This window comes from Salvia splendens, chromosome 6 (genome assembly GCF_004379255.2).
Source record: "Salvia splendens isolate huo1 chromosome 6, SspV2, whole genome shotgun sequence".
Classification (NCBI taxonomy): domain Eukaryota; kingdom Viridiplantae; phylum Streptophyta; class Magnoliopsida; order Lamiales; family Lamiaceae; genus Salvia; species Salvia splendens.
In genome coordinates, this window is record NC_056037.1 from 10,295,293 (window position 1) to 10,317,805 (window position 22,513).

A 22,513-nucleotide genomic window follows, 5' to 3' on the forward strand; every position below is an offset into this window, starting at 1 on the left:
TGAATCTGATATCAATAACATGAAGTTGTACTGCTCAGTTCTGAACAGGTTTTGTGAAATTTCCTGTCACAACACACATACACAGTAGCAAAACCGAATTCTATTGAAACAACTGCATCTGCACACAAATCTGGCCGCCAGTTTCTTTGGCTCAATGTTCTTTCTTCCCAGTCTCATGACTTTACAAGTATTGCTGATATTCTGTTACACTTTCACCATTACTAGAAAGGGTTACCCGGTTCGACCCTATGGCAAGGGCTTTGTCGTTCGTCTCGTCCCAAATCAACTTCCCTTGCACCCTCTTGGAAACTGCCAAGGTTGTACTGTCAAAACTATCACCCACTGAGTGAGAAGGAATCATAGGCTGCTTCTTTTGCACCTTGGCCCGGAAATCATTCTTCGATTTAGGGATACTGCTACAGAATATATCCATAATGTTTCCAACTATTCCTCTGTTGTAGGGGTTCGCACGTCTGCTATATTGGTATCTGAAGTTCTCATATGTCGTCTGTAGAGAAGAGAGAACCATGTTAAAATTCAACCATGAAATCTACGAGGATTGCAGTTAGTTGGGGGAGTATAAAAAAATCAAGGTACGTCGGCCAGACAAAGGGAGCAGTGATGAGCAAGTTACCTGGTTTGTAGTGATGAGGTAGAGATGGAAGATTGAGAGCCCACCTACGAACCATAGCGCCAGGAAAGTGTAAACGATGAGCACGATGGAGGCAGGTGTTTTGGCCATAGCTTTCCATATGGAGGAATTCTCACTGTCCATTATCTTTTTAATGTACACCCAGCAAAACCCATGAACATACAAGCAAAGCAGCGTCGTTGAGAAGACAAACATGTAAAAGAACCGATAATTCCTCTGCACCCAAAATCAAGAATCGTTTAAAAACAATGTGAATGCATCTCTCGATCCATTTTGTGCACCGGTTCAGATAGATTGACGTGTAGTAGAAGAAAAAAACTACTACTGTATGAAACGAGCTACTATAACAAGAAGATAAAACAGCAAATGGTGAAACTTACCAATCCGATACATTGTCCAACCCAGGGACAATGATGATCGAATCGCTCCACACGGTTGTCACATATCGAACAATGTGAACATCGTGGAGGCCTGTACAGCATACAAGTGTCGCAGTATTTGACTTTCACAGTGGCTCCATTTATTATAACATCTTTTGTACGAGGCAAGCGAGGCGTATGGCCAGAGCCCAATTCCGTACTAATATTATACGTTTCTGGTTCAGGAGGTTGAGCATTGCGAGGAACAATACCTGGGTCCCTTCCAGAAGTCAACAAAAGCAGCACCAAAACCTGGATAAGCACATAACATTGCCACATAATTATCTTTTCTGAATGCAAACCCTACTTTAATCATCTTACTAAACACACTTCAAAAATGCAATCAAGCATAATGCACTTCACTTTCTACATGACATACATAATCCAAACACAGTGATTTTTATGTTATACATAAAACATCTTCTTAAGTCTGAATGCAGGTCTGTTTTTTGTATACCTTACTTTGCAAATATAACAACAATAATTCTAGAACAATGTATCAAGAATTTCATATGGAATATCGAGCAACTCCATCACTCCTCTGCACTTATCTAATAGGCTGTCCCAAAGGATCATAGTTTACAACATTCTTCCCCCAAATTTAGTTCTTTAGTCACATCTCACATGGGAAGCTTCTTCAACTAGTTTATCCTAAATTCCTCTAACAGCAAGTCAGAAACACATGGCAGTTCAAGAAAAATGAGTTTCAACAGATTTTCAATTTTCACCAGTATTTTCCAGTGCTCAATCAATCAATTTTCGCCAGTATTTCAACAGATTCCAGACAAATGAAGCGAACTTACGTATACAGTCGACACAATAAATACAACTAAAACTGCAATCCCCCAATCACCAGAAAAATTATCCATCAGTTTCCTTGCAACAAATACGCAGAAAACAGCAGCAGGAGCAACTATAAGGAACACCGTCAGAGATACTGATCTTACATCAGGCCCAAAAATGAACCTTCCCCCTAGACAGAATTTCTGCAAGAGAAAAACCAGCTTCAGTTAGATTAAAAACACTTGTTCCCAACGCTGTTCTAGTTGAGAGGGAAATTAAGCTGAGACTTGTTGACTGTAGAACCAACAACATTTTTGCAGTATCCACAATCATACACTTGAAGGGAAGTCAAGTAAACCACAAGCTTAGTTTACAAACATCTATTTAAATGAGAGCTTAGTTTCTTTATAATGCATAAGAAGAAAGTCTAGCCATCACAAACTTCAAGCAAGACTAAATCATCTTCCTCCAATGGCTAAAGAAAAGCATATTTGAGATTCAAACAAAGTGACAAACCAATATTCCCTTTCCCTATTTCTCAAAACAATTTAGGGAGAACAAGCATATAAAATCAAAGCCCCCCCTACAACAAAATTCTCAAATCTAATGAAATAATTTCAAACTAATCCAGATTCATGACCCAAAAAGGCATTCAAAAACAGATAAAACCCTGATTTCAATGGAAAAAGGCATAAAGCGATCGAATTTACATTACTGCCCTCCCAGGCCTTGTATTTCCGGACCATCTCCGCCGCGCCCACATCGGCGCCGCCAGCTGTATTCATCTATCTCTCTCTTCCCTGAAAGAATCTTGGTTTTCAGTTGTAACAAACTACACCCTATCTTCTTTCCCCCTCTTTCTTCAAACAATATTCTCCCTCTAACTGAAAAAACAGAGTGGAAACGATGGGTGCGATTAATGAATTGAGCTGCGAAGAAGTCAGTAAATGAAGGGAACCGCGCAAATTTTATGAATAAAATAGTCTAACACGGCTTGGAAAGTCTTCCATGGGCAGCGAGATGAAGTTCCACTGGCTACGGGGGTTTGACCACGACCGCTAACGTCAGCCGCCAGGATGTGACGACAAATTCCGGCCCCGACGCTGCGTGTGGACGAGGTGGATTCGGAGAAAACGACAGCCCCACTTTTAATCTTTTATATACGGTACGGCTACTTGTTTTATATGTTCACAACTTTGCTTTATTCCTTGGTCATCTTCGATGCCCATTGTTAAATAATTTAGGGATGCCATTGCCACCGCTTCAAAAAATGGGCTGATTTTTTAACCGAAATTGATGGTTTCGACTCCAGTGCAAAGGGCTCTATTTTTGGCCAATTTTCATCGATTTTTTTATTGTTTTATCTTCAATTTTCAGTGATTTCCTCGTTTGTTCTTGAGTTTTTATATTTTTAGAACAAAAGTAATGGTTAATCATGAGTCATGATTTCCAAAATTCTAGATTGATAGAATTAAAAAAATAAATAGAGTCTTTCTATTTAAAACGTTCAATTTTTCTTAATTTATTGTCTCTCCCACCTTACTATCTTTTCAATTTTCTCTCCCTTTTATAATCTCAATATTGATTTCACTTTATTTTTATTTAATATTATTAAACATTTACTTAATTTCTTAATTTCCATGCAAAGAGAAACGACTGTTTTGGAAGGGAGTGGAAAATAACCAGACAGGGTAAAATGTTGGCCTAGATTATTTTTGTAAAAGATCCAAGACAATTACAATAGGTAAGGTGCATGTGGTACTGATCTTATTTATGCTGTTATTTCTCTCCTTTTATTTATAAATAAATAAAGAACAGATGTCTATTAGCTGACCGAGTTTGAAAATTAGTGGATATAATTTTATGTTGGCCAGTGTGCTGCGACTATTTATTAATAATGATTGCAGTTTATGAATTAGTAAATACACTGTATTGGTAGGTGATAATGAACAATATTGGACAAGTCAAATTTATATCCATATACGAATGCGACTATATATGATCTATAATAATCAAAGTGACTCAATTTGACCAAATTCTTATAATTTTAAGACAACTGTATTTATTTATGAGAAAATTGCCTATATTTCCCTGACTCGTGAATGCCTAAAGAAATTTTTGTCGACATTTAACTATTTATAAATTATGATAAGAATTTAATTTTCAGTGTGCATAAGATTCAAACCTCACAAATCCAATCAACAAATTAAGTGATAAATCTGTACGATTTTAAAGCGGAAATAGATTGTATTTCATACAATAAATATGTTCTTATGACAACTCAAATTCCAACCTATACCATTAGGATTTCATTAAATTCTAATAAAAATTGAATTTAATTTGATATATAGTACATGACAAAATGATTTAAATAAAAAAAGTTGTGACAAATTTAATGTTTTTAGGTATTTTACATTTGTGAAAAAAAAGACCCATATATACTAGTCTTCTCTTATTTTGGGTGACAAACGGATGACACGTGACAGATTGGCAGTTGTAAGATTTCGTAAATATGCGATCTAAATTAGTTCTTTAAGGCCACCCGCAACGCATCCTGCGGGTGGCTCGTATCTCGTCCCGCCGAGACGAGACGACGGCGAGACGTGTCGCAGCGCCCCGTCTCGTCCCGGCCTCGCCGAGACGCCCGTCCCACCGAGACGTCTCGCTGTCTCGCCACGCACCTGCGCCACGTGGCGCGAGCTGGCGCCACTCGTGACGCCCACTCGCCGGCCCGCAAGTGGGCTTCGTCACGCTGACGTAATAAATCAGGTGTATAGGAGTAACTTATATTGACATGAATTTTACATTATGGGTGGTCCCGTTAACCATCTAATATATAACAAATCCCGTTAGGCTGTAAGGAGTTAGAACATAAATAAATGGGTGGTCCCGAATTTAAGATGGTTGACCAGACATGTATATAGGAGTAACTTATATTGACATGAATTTTACATTATGCAAATGAAACATTTTTAGTTAACACATCACCCGATTGGTCCGAATACGGAGCCGTCATATCGGAATGTCAACAATTACTACTACAGAGACCTAACGTGGTAGTAGCTTGGATTCGTCGTTCAAACAATATATTAGCATATATTATAGCTCGTAACTCATTTATGTATCCTCCTTGTAGGTTTTTGGTCTTTTATTCCGGATTGTATCGTTGAATATTTTTAATTAATCAACCGTTGTTTCTTAAAAAAAAAAAGTTAAAATTGAACTTGGCCTAACTGGCAGGTCAATTATACCGAACTTAACTTTTGGAGAGCGTGATTGCAAATATCGTTTGGAAACAAGCAATGCCGTTTACAATAAGAGAGTGGCCAATTATTGTAACAATTTGTGATGCAAATAGTAACAAGTGGATTTATGGACATGGCAGAGTGGCCAATTATTGAAATCTCACGTGTTTGTTGGATATTTTTAACTTCAAAATTTAAGAATGAACTGACTAGAATTCTGATAGCTTTATCAGAGAGAATGCGAATTTGGGCGTCGTTTAAAGACACCAATATCACAAGTGTGTATTTAAAAAGTAAATTTTAATAATTATAGAATGTTGTTATTGTTAGGAAAATTGCAACTAGCAATAAATTTAAATCTGAGATAATGATGTCAAGATCTTGATCTATTCAACAATTTTCTCGAAACATTATGTACATTTAACTGTGGCATGATGTAAATTAGCATAGTAAATATCCGCTGTTACCGTTTCATCTTTTTTACGGTTGTGATGGTGAACATAATAATATAATCGATTATTGATGGTGTTTTTGTCCGAGTTCTATTTAAGTAAATAAACAAGCGTTATAATTCAGGTAAACCCATATAAAGTTTGATAAATCTGAATTAATTCGCAACATAAATATATTTCCAGCAGTAAGTTTAATTGTTTTGAGGCATATTGCTTTGAGGAGCCCATAATCTAATTGAGCCTAAAAGGCCCAAATTTTCTTATTGGTATTCTTCATGCAACAAATTACAGCCCAAAAGAGGGTGATTCAAAAAAGTAGTACTCCCTCCGTCCACGAAAAAATAGTCTCGTTTATGGATGGCACGAGTTTTAATGAGAAACTGGTAAAGTAAGATAGAGAAGGAGAAAAAGTAGGTAAAGTAAGAGAGTTAGCGAAAAAAAGGTAAAGTATGAGAGAAGTATGTGAGAGAAACTTTCCATTTTAAGAAATGAGACTAATTTTTGTGGATATCCTAAAATGGCTGTTAGATAATTACATCAAATTTTCTTTTATATTTTCTCGTTTAGCTTCAAAGAATTATTTTTTCGTCTTAGGTTACTAATTTGAATTGCATGCGGCTGTAAGATAATGCTCCATGTAAATCACTTTTTCATTTTTAATCAAACCTCTCTTATTACCATTTTCTAAACTTTTTTTTTAATCAGAAGGCGTTTTTTCATTTTCACATCCATTAACACCATCATTTCTATTACCCATACTACAATTCCAAATTTTTACTAAATGTTTTATATATTACAATCATTTACTCTTCCCAAACTTCAACTCATTTATATAGATTCATAGTACAATTTTAGAAATTTAATGGGGGCCAGTATTTCCCTTATCAATTCGCTAAGAAAGTTTATCATACTAGTACAAAAAAGTTTAGAAAGTTTTTGTTGAATTTGGTAAGTTTTATAAAAAATTCGCATTAAAGGGTCGGCCTCCCTAAAGCAATATTCGACGATAACCAAATATTCTGCTATAATATAACCATAGCAGAACAACATATTAAATCTGTTATCTGTGCGACGCAGCATAATGCAAAGCTGTATTGATCAGCACAAAGAAAAATATTTAAATAATTAGTTGCCCACATAAAAAATGAGAATTACAATAGTATTAACTTTTCAATCCATTATCACAAAAAAATATCTGAGACCAACAGTCACGAAAATATATTAATAAAATAACCATCAACTCTAATTTACTCAATAGAGCAAAAATCAACCGTGTACCATGTCACGTTATTTAAAACATTGATCAATACTAATATAGTACTTCTTTTTCACATAAGCCATTGCAATTGGTGTGCCGATTTCAAACAAATACTAGTATAGATCAATTGACATGTACTTATATCATTTATTACTATAACTATGTATTAAAGACAGTTTAGTGATTATTGATTGCAAGATTAATTATTTAGTGATAAGAGATTACTCTCAAAGGAAATCTTATCCTCCTAATTAAGTACTCCTACTTCCGACTTTTTGCCTACCTTTTGAGCATAGCTTTATTGAACGACAGAAGTCACGGTAAGATTGATTCCCAAATGTTATATTCATATAAGAGGGGAACATTTTTTTTTGTCCACAAACTTTATTAAAGTATCATTTTAGGTCTGTGATCTTTGAAAATATCATTTTAGGTCCGTCAACTATAAGTTAATATCATTTGAAGCATTTTGAACTTTTTTCGGACGAAAATGCCCTTAAGGCCTTCAAAGGGCAATTTGAACAATTATTTCGCCACTCATCTTACGCCAAACACCTAGAGTCCAACAATTTTTTTACTACTGTTTAATTCAATTACCATCCAAATTGAATTAAAAATTACCGTAAAAATAGTATATTTTTCAATTATTAGATGACCAATTATATAGGGATAGTGAATTGGGACTAAGATACCTTATTTTATTTTTTTAATCTAAACTGCATTTTAAGAACTTACTATAGGTGATTTGTGAATTATATTTAGTTTATTTGTTTTGAAATTGGATAGCTATTAATTTGGATTGTCATTCGGAGTATTATATATATGAATATCAAAATGAGATCAATTACCATCCAAATTAAATTTAAATATAAAATTTGCCGTTAAAAGTGTTGGACTATAGGTCTCTGGCGCAAGATGAGTGGCGAAAGAATTGTCCAAATTGCCCTTTGAATGCCTTAAGGGCATTTTCATCCAGAAAAAGTTCAAAATACCTCAAATGATATTAACTTGTAGTTGACGGACTTAAAATGATATTTTCAAAGTTCACGGACCTAAAATAATACTTTAGCAAAGTTTGTGAACCTAAAAAGAGGTTTCCTCCTCATATAAATATGTAACTTTCTATAAAATTTATCAGCAATTGGTGCATAAGTTACATCATGCGTAGTTAATAAATAGACAAAATGGAGAATTAATTAGAGGGTCTCTGGGTATTGTTGCTTATAAAAAAATTCTAAGTTTTGTGCTATTTTTAACCAGGCGCAACTCTCGACTATCGCCGTCGTGCAGTTCATAATTGATTTTTGTTACTCTAATAAAAATTACTACTACTCATTAAATTTCAATTTATATTAGTATTTCGAAGACGTTAAAATAGTTTTGATTAAAGTCTTGAAATGCAATCTTATTTCAAATATTCAATAAAGACCACAATATTAGAGTTAATTATTTAAGCTTTTTAATTACATCTCCTAAACTTATTAATTTCAATTAAATTTTATTAATGAATTTAAATGAAATTTAGAATGATTAATTAATTAATACTCTATCGGTCCAAAAAAATATATGCATTTGAAATGACACGAAAATTAATGCACAATTGGTAAAGTAATAGAGATGAAGAGAAGGGTAGTCAAAGCAGTGTTAGAAGATAGTGATACCCACGTTATTATAAGCGTTTAATGAGTTATAATGGGGGACAATAGTGGTATCAGTTGTAAATAAATTGATGTATATAGGTGGTGAGTTGAGAACAACTTTTCATAAATGAAAATGCTCATATTTTTGTGGAACGGACGAAAATAGAAAGTGGACATATTTTTATAGAACAGAGGAATAAGTAAGGAGGTGGGTCCCAACTCTAAGTATTAACATGGTGCCAATGACCCGACAGGACTATCGCTTGAAAAGAAATGAAATCTACTATGGGTATCGCGTTATAGTTAGAGCATCCACTACGCTGTCCCCCCACCGTCCCTTAAACTACTATTTGAGGGCCCCACTGTACTTTATTCCTCCATCCCTTAACTAAGAGATGGAACCTGCAACGCTCCGTCCCTTAATTACTATTCATTCAATTTCAGTTTTTTTTATTTTTTTTCAACAAATTCAATTAAAAAAACAAACTTCATTAAAATTAAAACAACATTAAAATTCAAAAAAATAGAAAAAAGACATAATTAAAATCCTAAAAAAATAAAATTGACATAATTTAATTTTCTCCGCCAAAGTTTTCCCAAATGTGCTAAATTATATCCTGTTGGAGTTGGGCGTGAGCGCTAGAGTCGCGTGTCCTTGCCCGAATAAACAACCGTTCTTGTATTGACGGATGCGCTCCACTTCGCGGCGGACTACTTGCTGTTGAGCTTCCGGGGGATTCGGGGTCGAACCAATTTCCCGCCTCGGGTCCTTCGTCTTGGACAATCATGTTGTGCAATATTATGCATGTATACATGATGTCGACCATGCTCTCCATGAACCACGAACAAGCCGGGGCTTTGATGATGTTGAAGCGCGCTTGGAGAACCCCGAATGCCCTCTCCACATCCTTACGAGCAGCCTTCTGCTTCTGCGCAAAAAAGAGCCTGCTTTGGGTTTACAGGCCTGCTGCACGTCTTCACGAAGGTCGGCCACTTCGGGTAGATGCCGTCGGCGAGGTAGTACCCCATTTTATACAGTCAGTTGGTGGCGACGAAGTTGATGGCCGGCGCTTTACCATCCAAAACTTCGGTAAAGAGGTCGGACTGGTGGAGCACGTTTACGTCATTGTTCGACCCGGGGACCCCGAAGTACGCGTGCCAGATCCAAAGCCGGTAGTCGGCAACGACCTCGAGTACAACGGTTGGGTGGGTGTCTTTGTGGCCGCTCGTGTAGGACCCCCTCCAAGCCACCAGACAATTCTTCCATTGCCAGTGCATGCAATCGACACTGCCAAGCATCCCGGGGAAGCCGTGCACTTGTTCGTGCAGGTCGAAGAGGAACTGACAATCGGTCGTGCTTGCCCTTCGGAGAAATTCGTCGGTAATGGCTGGCCGGACGCCTTTGCAGAATTTGAGCAAGCACATGCCCCCAGTGGTGTCTCCGATGTGGAGGTATTCGTCGAACATGTCGGCCGTTTGTCCAGTCGCAAGCTGACGGATTACTGCAGTACATTTCTGCAGCGTCGTGTGGCTGGGACGACCGACCGCGTCGAACCCTTCTCGGAAGAACTCTTCCCGGGCCGCCAAAGTATTCGCGATGTGGAGATATAGTGGTTTACTCATGCGAAAACGGCGACGGAAGTAGGTTTCTCCCCAAATCGGGTTATCGCAGAAGTAGTCGCGTACTAACCTTGCGGCGGCTTCCTCCCGGTTGCGATGGATGTACGTCCGAGAGCGTCGTGGGGGCGGCGCGGCTTCCTGCGCCTCTCGGCTTCGATCTTCTTCAAGTGATTGTTCCATTATTTGACGCATTTGCTCAAAAGGATTCATTAGTTTGAGTTGATTTGAGATGGAAATTGGAGTGGATATAGAGAGGATTTGAGAGGAATAGATGTGTGTTTGTGTGTGAAATGAGTATGAAATAGGAGTATTTATAGAGTAAGAAATTTAAAAAATAAAAAAAATTGAAAACAAAAAAACAAAACGGTAACATTACAGTTTGAATTTTTTTTTTTAATTGAAATTCGAATTGTAAAAAAAATTTGAATTATTGTGTCATCCGTGACGACGCCCACTCGCGGGCCAGCAAGTGGGCGTCATGCATGCGTCGGGCAAGCGACACGTAGGCCGGGCACGTGGCGCGATGTCGCGTCCCGACGGGATACGGGACGGGCTCCGGGACGGGCTCCGGGACGGGCTGGGGACGGGCGATACGCTGCAACGCGTCCCGCGGCGGAACCGTCCCTCCGGGACGCGGTGGATGCTCTTATCCATACTTAAGTGTAGGGTTTTGATAATCCAGAAATAGACCGGGATAAATACATTGGTTGTAACGTTTTATTTTATTCATTTCCGTTAGTAAAAGACAGAGAAAATAACTCATACGGTATGGAATGTCGTACAAAATAATTGGTGTAAGATTCATGGTGGCACACTGGCACCTGTCGATAAAATAGGTAGACATTTGTGCCACAATATATCGAGAGATCGCAGTCAAAAAAGCTGGGATGATACTCGATAGAGCGCAATAGCATTTGCTGATGACATCTCATACTACTAAAATAATATACAAAAAAAATCATTATACGAAATGATATGGCAGTCAATTGAGTAATTAAGGTCTAATTATGATTAGGCAGCAGTATTATGCACAGATTTTACTTCTATACTGGCATATAATCTAATTAAATAAAAAATATTAAAGATTCGTCTTTAGAGCGTTTATTATTGTTTGGAAACCCTATAAAATAATTGGAAGTTAGCTAAGTGCATACTCCACTGAATCGTTTGATTGAAAAAGAACGGACTTCGATGATTTGATATTTTATAATAATATATTTTCTCACTTTCATTTTAATTTATTTAATTAAATTATAATCTTTTTTCTTTTATTACCCATACTCGTATGGGATGAAAAAAAAATATAAATTCCAAGATAACTAAATAGGGTATATTAAGGATAACCGTAGTTTAGTTTGGCAAAGAGAGGGAATATAATTTTGGTATGGACAAGGAAAAATCAGGGAATAATTATGGGCAATGGAAGTAAAATCTATAAACTCCATTTTATTGGTGATTGCAAATCTAGGAATAATAATTTTCTCCAAGTTATCTACTTAGGTTTTATAGCATCTATCTCACTTTTGGTGCAAGAGAAAATAGTTTTAAGACTAGTGACAACTTGACAAGTAGCATGCAATCTGCGATACATCGCAAGTAACTCGGTATATGGTTTCAAGCAATCTGCGATACGAAATCAGAGCACTATGGTGACATCATAATTAAAATGACAATCTAGGCAAACAATCCGCTATACATAGGCAAGTAATATGTGAACATAGGAAAGCAACTCGACATATGGTTCCAAGCAATCTGGATACGAAATTAGAGATAATCAAGCAATATGCGATACATAAACAAGCAAGCCTGCCACGTGGCAGACTAAGATTGTCATTTTAATTATGATGTCACCATTGGTGGTATTTGTCATTTTAAATATAGTTGTCATTTTAATACCGTCCCACGACATAATACTATATGTCTACACTATAATGTTTGTTTCTTATACTAAATTTAGGGAGGAAAGTATGGTGGGTTTCCAATAACAGCTTAAACTCAAACGTGGCATGCCACTCAATAGTTAATCATCTAGGACTTCGTAGGCAAGTTTAAGTAAAATTTATTGAGGTGGCAAATTTAAGGTATTTTTTATGTTAAGATCATATATTTTAAATTTCTTTTAATCCGTAAATGTGTCAATGGTTGAGACATTAGCTTTAAAATCTGCACTCATGCATCTATATTTTCTTTATATAGCCCTTCACGAACCATCAAATCTTCATAAAAATTTTGTAACTCAAGTACTTTCTTTCTCCTAAATCATTGTTGTATGCTACTATATACATATATATATACATAGTGAGAAAGGGAGAGAGAGAAGGTTGATCTTTTCACCATGCAAACTCCAATTATATTCGTCTTTGGGATCTTAGGTGACTATAACTAAAATCTGAATTTCTAATTTGCATATCTACCAACTTAAAATGATGAGTAAGTACCCATGATTTCATGTTGATCACAATTTCTTGATTTTGCAGGCAACATAGTTTCATTTTTGGTGTATCTATCCCCAGCGTAAGTTAATTATCTACTATGTGTTACGTGAAATCTAGTCTACATATAGTAGTACTCCATGTTTTATTTGAAATGAATTTAATTAATGTTGTGACAGCCCAACATTCCATAGAATTGTGAAGAAGAAATCAACCGAAGGGTTTGAATGCGTGCCATACGTGGTTGCATTACTTAGCAGTATGCTATGGATCTATTATGCAACTCTCAAATCAAATGAGACTCTTCTCATCACCATCAATTCCATTGGCTGTTTCATCGAGACTATATACATCTCCATTTATATCATTTATGCATCCAAACATGCTCGGGTAAGTAGTAGGAGTCGTCATTAATCAATACTCCCTCTGTTCAACTCAAAGTAGTACTAGTACTAGTACTATTTATAAATATTAATTCGATGTTGTTTTTGCAGTTAAGGGCCATCAAACTAAGTCTGGTTCTTGATATTATTGGGTTCGGCTCGATCCTATTGTTTACACTCTTTTTCCTAGAAGGACCTCAGCGAGTTGAGGTTCTCGGATGGATATCCGTAACATTGTCAGCAAGTGTGTATATCGCGCCTCTAACCATCATGGTAACTTAACAATATCATCGATGTATAAGTACAAGCATTCCTTTCCGAAACGTCCCTAGCTAAATGATTTTTTTTTAAATAATTTTTTGGCAAACATTAGTCTTTTAAAATCTGTTATTTTATTCTCCTTTTCACTCATCTATTTTAATTTGGGCATGCAGAAGCAAGTTATTCGAACAAAAAGTGTAGAGTTCATGCCAATCTCACTCTCATTAGCTCTTCTACTCAACGCTGTGATGTGGTTTTTCTATGGTTTACTGCTCAAGGACATCTACATTGCGGTAAGTTCTTGATTTATTATCTAGAAAGATACTAATAAAAAAAGGTTATAAGTTTGATTAAACAGCCTAATTTATAAATTAAAGTTTTTGTCATAAATTTCTGCACTTGTAATTTTAATCTTCTCGATTGATTTCTTTTCTAGGTTCCTAACACGGTGGGATTTATATTTGGACTACTCCAAATAATTCTATATTGTATTTACAAGAACAGCAAGATAGATCATGCCGAAGAGAACAAACTTCCAACTGCTATAAAGCCTGAAACGACGTCGAATTGTGAGCAGATACACCCTGTTTGCTCTCCACCTATTAAAGATTTGGATATTACTGTTACAGTCTCAGTCGAAAATGATGGTGAAAGCGTTGTGGATGCCCAACAAAGCACTGTGGATTCTCACGATCAACCTAATTAATAAAAACTAAAATTGCTAATATCACATGGTTAAAGGTGATGACGGCCCTTTTTCATGAATAAGTATAAATCAAGGTATAGTGATGGGGCCTTAATGCTTTGAAGGTGTTGGATAAATTTTGCTGATGTAAAATATCTCATGTTTCTTTTTCATCTGACGTTTTGTAAATTTTGTTGTAAATCTAATAAATAAGAGTAGGACTCTTTGGCAGAACTTGCATGTGATTGAACTATATATGCTACACATACGAGAATGGGATATGCAAGCTAGAGTAATTTTTACTTGATACTTTTAATGAGAAACTAGTAAAATAATACTCCCTCCGTCCTAGAAATATTGTCTCATTTCATTTTTCACACTCGTTTTGCAATAATAATAATAAATAGTTAAAGTAGAGAGAGAGTAAAGTAAAAGAGAGAATAATATAGAGAATAGTCTTAACTACATTATTCTTTCTCTTATTTTACTATCTTTCAACTTTACCTATTTATTATTATTTTTGCAAAACGAGTGCAAAAAATGAACTGAGACAATCTATCTGAGACGGAGGGGTACTAGTAGAAAAAGAGAAAGAAAGAGAAAATGTGGGTAAAGTAAAAGAGGGGGGGGGGAAGAAAAAAGGGGTAAGGTATGAAAGAGAGAAGAAAAAGTGATTAAAGTATGAGGGAAACTTTTCATTTTTAAAATTGAGAATATTTTTTGGGAATTCTAAGATGGCAAGGCTATTTCTGGTGGACGTAGGGAATATGTAGTATTTCTTTTTCTAGACATAACTATCAATCATTAAAATTTTAACATTTTATTTAGATCATTTTCTAGACATCTAAACCCATTTATGAAAGTTCTTTGATTTCAAAGATCATCACCTTATAATTTTGAATTAGAAAGATTCGTATATCTATGGGTAAATATTTATCGGAACGTGAGTGAAAATCAATACTTCAGTCAATACATTTGTGATCTTAAAGATCAGTACTTTATGATTTTTGTAAAATAATCATGAAAATTAGTAAAGAAAAAAAAATACATGTGTAAACTAGAGATACTGGAATTAATTATTTAATTAAATCCAGAGATTTAACTACGGAGATGTCATTATATTCGAGTCCAACACTCTTAATTAATTTAAGCCTAACATTTAATTTAATACTAGCCCAGGTAATTTATTTGAGTACACTAGCGTTTTAAAGCAAGGCTGACCAATTATACTAGAACTTGGGCTTTAGCATAATTCAATAAGCCCAAACAAAGGAGAAGGCCGAAATGCTAAATCCTAGCCCAACCGGACCGGTCTGGGTTAACAAATGATTGGTAAAATTTTCTTCTTAGAAAGTTTCCCATCAGAACACTGATCCATTATTACTATTTCCATTTTCTATCATAATTTATCAATTTTATCTTAAAATGTGTATATGTCTATTTATTAGGGACGGATAAAGCATGTCACAAAATCTAGTAATACATCATTAATCATTATAAAATTTCAGAATTCAATTGTAGGATCGAGTTAAACATATACATAAAAAATAATTTAATATCATTTAGATAAATTAAAAATTTAATTTCAGTAATAAGTAAAATACATATTACACTCCATATGTTTATCCGCTAGAATTGTATGCATGGTTAAGAGCACTTAACCATGCATGCAGGTCACACGACAAATATCTCTATATAAGAAAAAATATTTTGCAATCATTTTTAAAAGTTTAAGATACGCATATTGATTCAGTATGCACGATTCGTTATAACATTAATTTATTACTAAATTTTATTTAGGATTTTATACCACAATCATGCACTGACATGAAACCAAATGTATTTACCAGAATATCCCCAATCTTATAGTAGTATGCATTATATCAATGTATTATATTATCTATGTCTTCCTAATCTATATTCACTGTCATGCGATTGTATTAGTATTTCCTTTGTTATGCAAATAGATCATATAAATCACACGTAGCTATCTATTACTTAAAAAAAAAAATCCATTGTCCATGAAAAATAGTCACATTTTGCTATTTCAGATTGTCCAACAAACACTAAAAAAACCGAGATTTACCGACGGAAGGGAATCCCTTGGTGATTAACGACGGCATACCGAGGGATTCGCCGTCGGTATTATTTCCCCCCTTTTGTTTCATACGGTGTTTTTATTTTAAGCCTAACGAATATTACTATGCATTTTTTAATGTTAAATTCTAAAATTCAAAATTACTCCATCATCCATTATTTAGTTCGCAAACGAAATCTTCTCTAAATTGAGAACAAATTATCCTTTTTTTTTTGGCTTTTTAGTATGATTTCATTTGCGTCCCCTAATTTTAGTTGTGACACAAAAAATAAAGGCATTTTTTAAAAGTGTTGACTGTACATTTAGAAACACAAATTAGTATTGTTTGCTGTGTTAAAAAATATCCATAACCATTTCAGTTATTTTTTCTTATACGTCAACTTATTGAAACTGAAGTTATCCCTTGTCGTAAATCATCATGTATATGTAGTGATATGAGAAAATATTAGTTTCCACTTATTACCAGCATTTAATTGTAACCAGCACATAGTTGTATTCTTTTCTAAGCCACCATACAAATTAAGGGCATCTTTGGAATAGAGTTTGGCACGATTGAATTTGATCAAACACTTTTAACACAGCCCATATTATAAAGCAGGAAAAGAAAAAGAAATATAAAGTCGAGAGCCCCTTTTCTCTGCACATATAATACATTCATTTTAATTATTATTTCACGGTAGAATCATGAATTAGGAATTAAAAATAACCACAAAATTTAGAAAAGGAGAGATGATTGGAAATTTATAAATCAATCAAGCCGCAAGAGAACAGCATTTTCATTTTGGAAAGAGAGCTGTCCAAGCATGACATAAACCACCAAGACAAGATAAGCTACTAAATCATATCTTCATTTTATTTCATCTCTTCATATCTTCAAAAATAGGGCTGAAATAGTTGGTCCCATTCTGTAATTGATTACAAGTGGCATTAAATATAATAGGCTATTTGTTCCATGCATACATTGAGATAAATGTTAACATAACATTTCATAAAGTTTGAATTCCTTTTTGTTTGCCTCCCTCAATAATTATGTGCTTATTGAACTTTTTTCCTTAAAGCTATCAAACTATGCATCAATAATAATGTATCTCTTTAATTTGCAAAGTTATAAGGTTGAAGCTTTTTCATTCCAAAAACTGTTTTTTCCGCTTGTTTACATAATTAGCTAAATTTATTATCCACACGGCGCAAACATACCATTTTAATGCATACATTTATGCTTAATTAATAAACAAAAGTGTTATTAATTTTATTCTTAACGTACAAACTCATTTACATCAATTATCAGGATTATTCTTAGAGATTCGGATATACTATATTTTACTCAAATTAAACATAATTTTGGCCAACAAATTGTTGCTTAACTTGATTCTTTTATCTCTCTCCTACTTCTCATGACAAGTACTCCGTATTACTAATTCATAAATCATAATCATTAAAGTTTTTCGCTTACTTAATTAACTAATTATTTTTCTTAAAAATCATACTACAAAATTAGACCGTGTGTGTAATTTTGTTAGGCAATTATCTAATAGTACTATTATTGCATGATTGGAAGTCACCCCAAATAAAACCCCTTAAACAGTTCCAGAAACTAAAGATTGCAAATTGCATCCGTTGAAATATGACTACTGTGCTCTCATCTGCAAAATATAATATCTTAGACATAAAAAAGGTTACCATATGCTGCAAAAGTGCCCATTTAATTCCCATTATTGCAAAAGTGCCCCTTTCTTTTCTGAATAAATAGGCACACACCTAATCAGTTTTTGTCACAACAACTGAGATAGAGTATAAATTATTTCAATCTCTAAATTTACTAGAGCGATATGGCCGTTTTCTCTGGACAATGGTCTCTTGCATTTGGTGTACTTGGTAAAATTTTCGAGTTTTTATTGTTTATTAATTTTACGTAAGTTTCTATAGTGTGTTTCGGAAAAAAAAAGAGAACGAAATCTGATCGCGTGTGTGCATGGAAAATTGGCTATCATCAATTTCAATCAAGCATAACTTTGTTTAGAGCATAATACTTTATTTTACACAACATGCATGGCTTTAGTTCTCATGCATATTTATTATAGATTTATCCCTTTTCTGTTTTATAGTAGTATTAGTAACATAAACGATGCATAAATGCAATGTACTTTTTTTGAAAATAAAAAGTTAATCTCTTTTTAGGCCCATGATTGAGGGTGGACGTCAATTTATTAACAACTTTAATGACCTAATCTAATGTCGATGTTTAATTATAATATCTTCTTAATTTACTTCTTTACTTGCATCTAAATCTCAATCTGCGGGCAACATCGTCTCCTTCTTGGTGTTTCCCGCGTAAGTTTTATGTCTCACATATGTGACATGTGATACAATCCTAAATAGAATTGGATTTTAATATAAAGGCAATAAAACGAAAAAAAATCAAATGTTGGGGACTTGCTGCCCGGCCCGGAAGACATCCAACGCCGGGCCGGGACTCATCTCGTGGGGCACGGCAAGTTTAACGCATGCAGGCCGGACCCCGGGCGCGTCCCTGGGCCACGACTGAGTCCCCGGGACCGGCCTGGGCCGCAAATTCATCACCTCCATAGCGCGGGGCCGCGGGCCGGGGCGTTAAGGATGCTCTTATTGTCATGCACAGTATCAAAATCATCACATGCATATAATTAATGTACGTAATTCAATAAAAAGATGAGAGATTGATTAATTTCTAAATATCCCTGATTTTTTGGATTTATAATGGCCACAATGATTTAAAAGACTAATTAAAGCAAATAATACGTGTAGTGATGGAGTACGTACTAAACAAGCCCAACAGCAGTAAAGCCCATCAGCCTAAAGCCCAAGGAAGAGTATCAGTTCGGCATGACTAAAGAGTATCAGTCCGGCACGACCAAAGAGTTCGGCCCCAGCCTACAGCTCGGTAAAAGCCAACCAATCAAACTCTGCTCTCAGGTCGGCATCAAGCTCTACTCTCAGATCGGCAAAAGCTACTCGGCAATAATTCAGCAGTTCGGTCTCAGTATTCGACCGAACTGGGAGATAGCGGACTCATGCATGACATCCACGACATCCACGACATAATTACTGATGATGTAAGCCACTGCCTAGTTAGTGGCCACGCAGGATCTCATGACCTCCACGACATCCACGACATAATTACTGATGATGTAAGCCACTGCCTAGTTAGTGGCCACGCAGGATCTCATGACCTCCACGACATCCACGACATAATTACTGATGATGTAAGCCACTGCCTAGTTAGTGGCCACGCAGGATCTCATGACCTCCATGACCTCCACGACTTAGGGTGGTGATGCAAGCCACAATCTCAGTTCAATATATAAATAGAACTTAGATCTGACGGAAAAGCACTCTCACTCTTTCGTTCTCTAGAGACAGAATAGATTATATAGCAAGTGTGTATTGTAAGCTGTAATCCCAGATCAAGCAATACAACTCTGCCCTCTTTTCTTCCCGTGGACGTAGATTTACTTTAGTAAATCGAACCACGTAAATTCATTGTGTCGTGATCTTTATTCTCTACCAGCATTTACAAGCATCAGAAATTCGCGGCCTCATCACTGGCGCCGTCTGTGGGAAACAGAGAACCAAATTTGTGATAAAGCGAGTTTTTGATCCTCTTCTACCAAAAAAATGCATACCAGATCACATAACACCCGTGCCTCCGTCCGTGATAACCATGAGGAAGCTAATCCAGCAGCCCATAGGCCTGGAAAGCAGCCTCGTGAAAAATCTACTTCCAGTTCTCACGGAGAAGGAACAAGCCGCTCAAAAGGTCCACACACCGAGTCTTCCCAGCAGCCTGATTTGAATGAGGCTGTCAAGCTGTTCTTGGCTGAGAAGCAGGATGAGTTCTTAGCCTTCCTGCAAAAGAGCCAAGAGCCGAAGACGAAAAGGGTGGATTCTCCTTCCTCCTCCAGACATGAAAGTCACTACCGCAGTAGTGCCGTGTCTTCCGGAAAGAAGAATCCTCAACCCCGACATGTTCCTGTTCCTCCTCGGTACCGGAACCACAGGAGAACTCCATCTCCTCCGTACCGAAGAGATGTCAGTTCGTCTGAAACGAGCTGCAACAAGCTAATGATTGTGAGTCAAAGCTTCTACAGAAGATACAAGACCACAATTCAGCTTAAACAAGCAGTTCGTCTGAAACGAGCTGCAACAAGCTAACGATTGTGAGTCAAAGCTTCTACAGAAGATACAAGACCACAATTCAGCTTAAACAAGCAGTTCGTCTGAAACGAGCTGCAACAAGCTAACGATTGTGAGTCAAAGCTTCTACAGAAGATACAAGACCACAATTCAGCTTAAACAAGCAGTTCGTCTGAAACGAGCTGCAATAAGCCAACGATTGTGAAGTCAAAGCTTCTAAAGAAGATACAAGACCACAATTCAGCTTAAACAAGCAGTTCGTCTGAAACGAGCTGCAATAAGCCAACGATTGTGAGTCCAAGCTTCTAAGGAGGATACAAGACCACAATTCAGCTTAACAAGCAGTCCGTCTGAAACGAACTGCAACAAGCCTACGACTGTGAGTCCAAGCTTCCAAGGAGGATACAAGACCACAATTCAGCTTAACAAGCACTTCGTCTGAAACGAACTGCAATAAGCCAACGATTGTGAGTCCAAGCTTCTCAGGAAGATACAAGACCACAATTCGGCTTAAGAAATAAGCACTTCGTCTGAAACGAACTGCAATAAGGGAAAGTCCGATCCCCGCGATAAACCTCGCCGAATTAGGACGACCGAGTCCGGTCAAAGATGTTTATTTCATCAGACCAAAGACGAGTCCGGTCAAAGATGTTTATTTCATCAGACCAAAGACGAGTCCGGTCAAAGATGTTTATTTCATCAGACCAAAGACGAGTCCGGTCAAAGATGTTTATTTCATCCGACCAAAGACGAGTCCGGTCAAAGATGTTTATTTCATCCGACCAAAGACGAGTCCGGTCAAAGATGTTTATTTCATCAGACCAAAGACGAGTCCGGTCAAAGATGTTTATTTCATCAGACCAAAGACGAGTCCGGTCAAAGATGTTTATTTCATCCGACCAAAGACGAGTCCGGTCAAAGATGTTTATTTCATCCGACCAAAGACGAGTCCGGTCAAAGATGTTTATTTCATCCGACCAAAGACGAGTCCGGTCAAAGATGTTTATTTCATCCGACCAAAGACGAGTCCGGTCAAAGATGTTTATTTCATCAGACCAAAGACGAGTCCGGTCAAAGATGTTTATTTCATCAGACCAAAGACGAGTCCGGTCAAAGATGTTTATTTCATCAGACCAAAGACGAGTCCGGTCAAAGATGTTTGTTTCATCAGACCAAAGACAAACATCAACTTACCCCGTACCTTTATCCAGAATGCCGAAGTGACTCGCTTCGCCGAAGTAATTCACTTCGCTTTCCGGGGGGGGTAGTGATGGAGTACGTACTAAACAAGCCCAACAACAGTAAAGCCCATCAGCCTAAAGCCCAAGGAAGAGTATCAGTTCGGCATGACTAAAGAGTATCAGTCCGGCACGACCAAAGAGTTCGGCCCCAGCCTACAGCTCGGTAAAAGCCAACCAATCAAACTCTGCTCTCAGGTCGGCATCAAGCTCTACTCTCAGATCGGCAAAAGCTACTCGGCAATAATTCAGCAGTTCGGTCTCAGTATTCGACCGAACTGGGAGATAGCGGACTCATGCATGACATCCACGACATCCACGACATAATTACTGATGATGTAAGCCACTGCCTAGTTAGTGGCCACGCAGGATCTCATGACCTCCACGACATCCACGACATAATTACTGATGATGTAAGCCACTGCCTAGTTAGTGGCCACGCAAGATCTCATGACCTCCACGACATCCACGACATAATTACTGATGATGTAAGCCACTGCCTAGTTAGTGGCCACGCAGGATCTCATGACCTCCATGACCTCCACGACTTAGGGTGGTGATGCAAGCCACAATCTCAGTTCAATATATAAATAGAACTTAGATCTGACGGAAAAGCACTCTCACTCTTTCGTTCTCTAGAGACAGAATAGATTATATAGCAAGTGTGTATTGTAAGCTGTAATCCCAGATCAAGCAATACAACTCTGCCCTCTTTTCTTCCCGTGGACGTAGATTTACTTTAGTAAATCGAACCACGTAAATTCATTGTGTCGTGATCTTTATTCTCTACCAGCATTTACAAGCATCAGAAATTCGCGGCCTCATCATGTAGCATTTCTAGAAACTGAAAAAGAAATCACCACCAAACAACATGAAAAGGACGAGTATAGAGATTTTTGAGTAGTGTCAACGAATTGCCACACATAATTGCAAAATTCAATGTATCAGCGTAATATTTCATCTCCGTAGCTACTAATATTCGATAACAAAAAAAAGCTTAGGTAAACCAGATTATATCCACTTGCTTCTAAAGCTCTTGTTTTTTTTTTTGTTTTTTTAATTATGGGGCTTTTAATTCCTAAGTTTAAGGACGAACGACATAGTTTATGGCGTTTTATGCAAATTTAAATGGGAAAGAAAATTGAAACATAAAACATTACACCGCGTTAGAATT

General features: G+C 36.6%; 2 protein-coding genes across 2 annotated transcripts; one reads left to right on the forward strand and one right to left on the reverse strand.

Annotated features, from left to right (window-relative positions):
• LOC121809487 (probable protein S-acyltransferase 7) lies at window positions 1–3,083 on the reverse strand. Its single transcript, XM_042210138.1, has 6 exons — window positions 2,844–3,083; window positions 2,565–2,738; window positions 1,875–2,057; window positions 1,033–1,323; window positions 635–868; window positions 1–508 (listed from the first exon to the last, which is right to left on the reverse strand). The coding sequence occupies exons 2-6, from the start codon at window positions 2,637–2,639 to the stop codon at window positions 182–184; spliced, it is 1,110 nt and encodes a 369-aa protein (XP_042066072.1). The 5' UTR covers window positions 2,640–2,738; window positions 2,844–3,083; the 3' UTR covers window positions 1–181.
• Window positions 3,084–12,199: 9,116 nt separating this feature from the next.
• Window positions 12,200–13,851, forward strand: LOC121808765 (bidirectional sugar transporter N3-like). The gene is made up of 7 exons (XM_042209345.1): window positions 12,200–12,210; window positions 12,377–12,441; window positions 12,547–12,583; window positions 12,681–12,891; window positions 12,996–13,157; window positions 13,319–13,438; window positions 13,582–13,851. Exons 1-7 carry the CDS (start codon window positions 12,200–12,202, stop codon window positions 13,849–13,851), a joined length of 876 nt encoding a protein of 291 aa, XP_042065279.1.
• The last annotated feature ends 8,662 nt before the right edge of the window (window positions 13,852–22,513 follow it).

What these genes read in the sequence shown, in the direction of transcription:
- LOC121809487 (XM_042210138.1), bottom strand. Translation starts at nt 2,639, where the DNA reads ATGAATACAGCTGGCGGCGCCGATGTGGGCGCGGCGGAGATGGTCCGG. An exon ending in TTATTGTGTCGACTGTATAC is followed by an intron (nt 1,324 to 1,874) that starts GTAAGTTCGCTT and finishes GTGCTTATCCAG; the next exon opens with GTTTTGGTGCTGCTTTTGTT. An exon ending in TTGGACAATGTATCGGATTG is followed by an intron (nt 869 to 1,032) that starts GTAAGTTTCACC and finishes TTTTGGGTGCAG; the next exon opens with AGGAATTATCGGTTCTTTTA.
- LOC121808765 (XM_042209345.1), top strand. An exon ending in ATTCGTCTTTGGGATCTTAG is followed by an intron (nt 12,442 to 12,546) that starts GTGACTATAACT and finishes TTGATTTTGCAG; the next exon opens with GCAACATAGTTTCATTTTTG. An exon ending in TCAAGGACATCTACATTGCG is followed by an intron (nt 13,439 to 13,581) that starts GTAAGTTCTTGA and finishes TTTCTTTTCTAG; the next exon opens with GTTCCTAACACGGTGGGATT.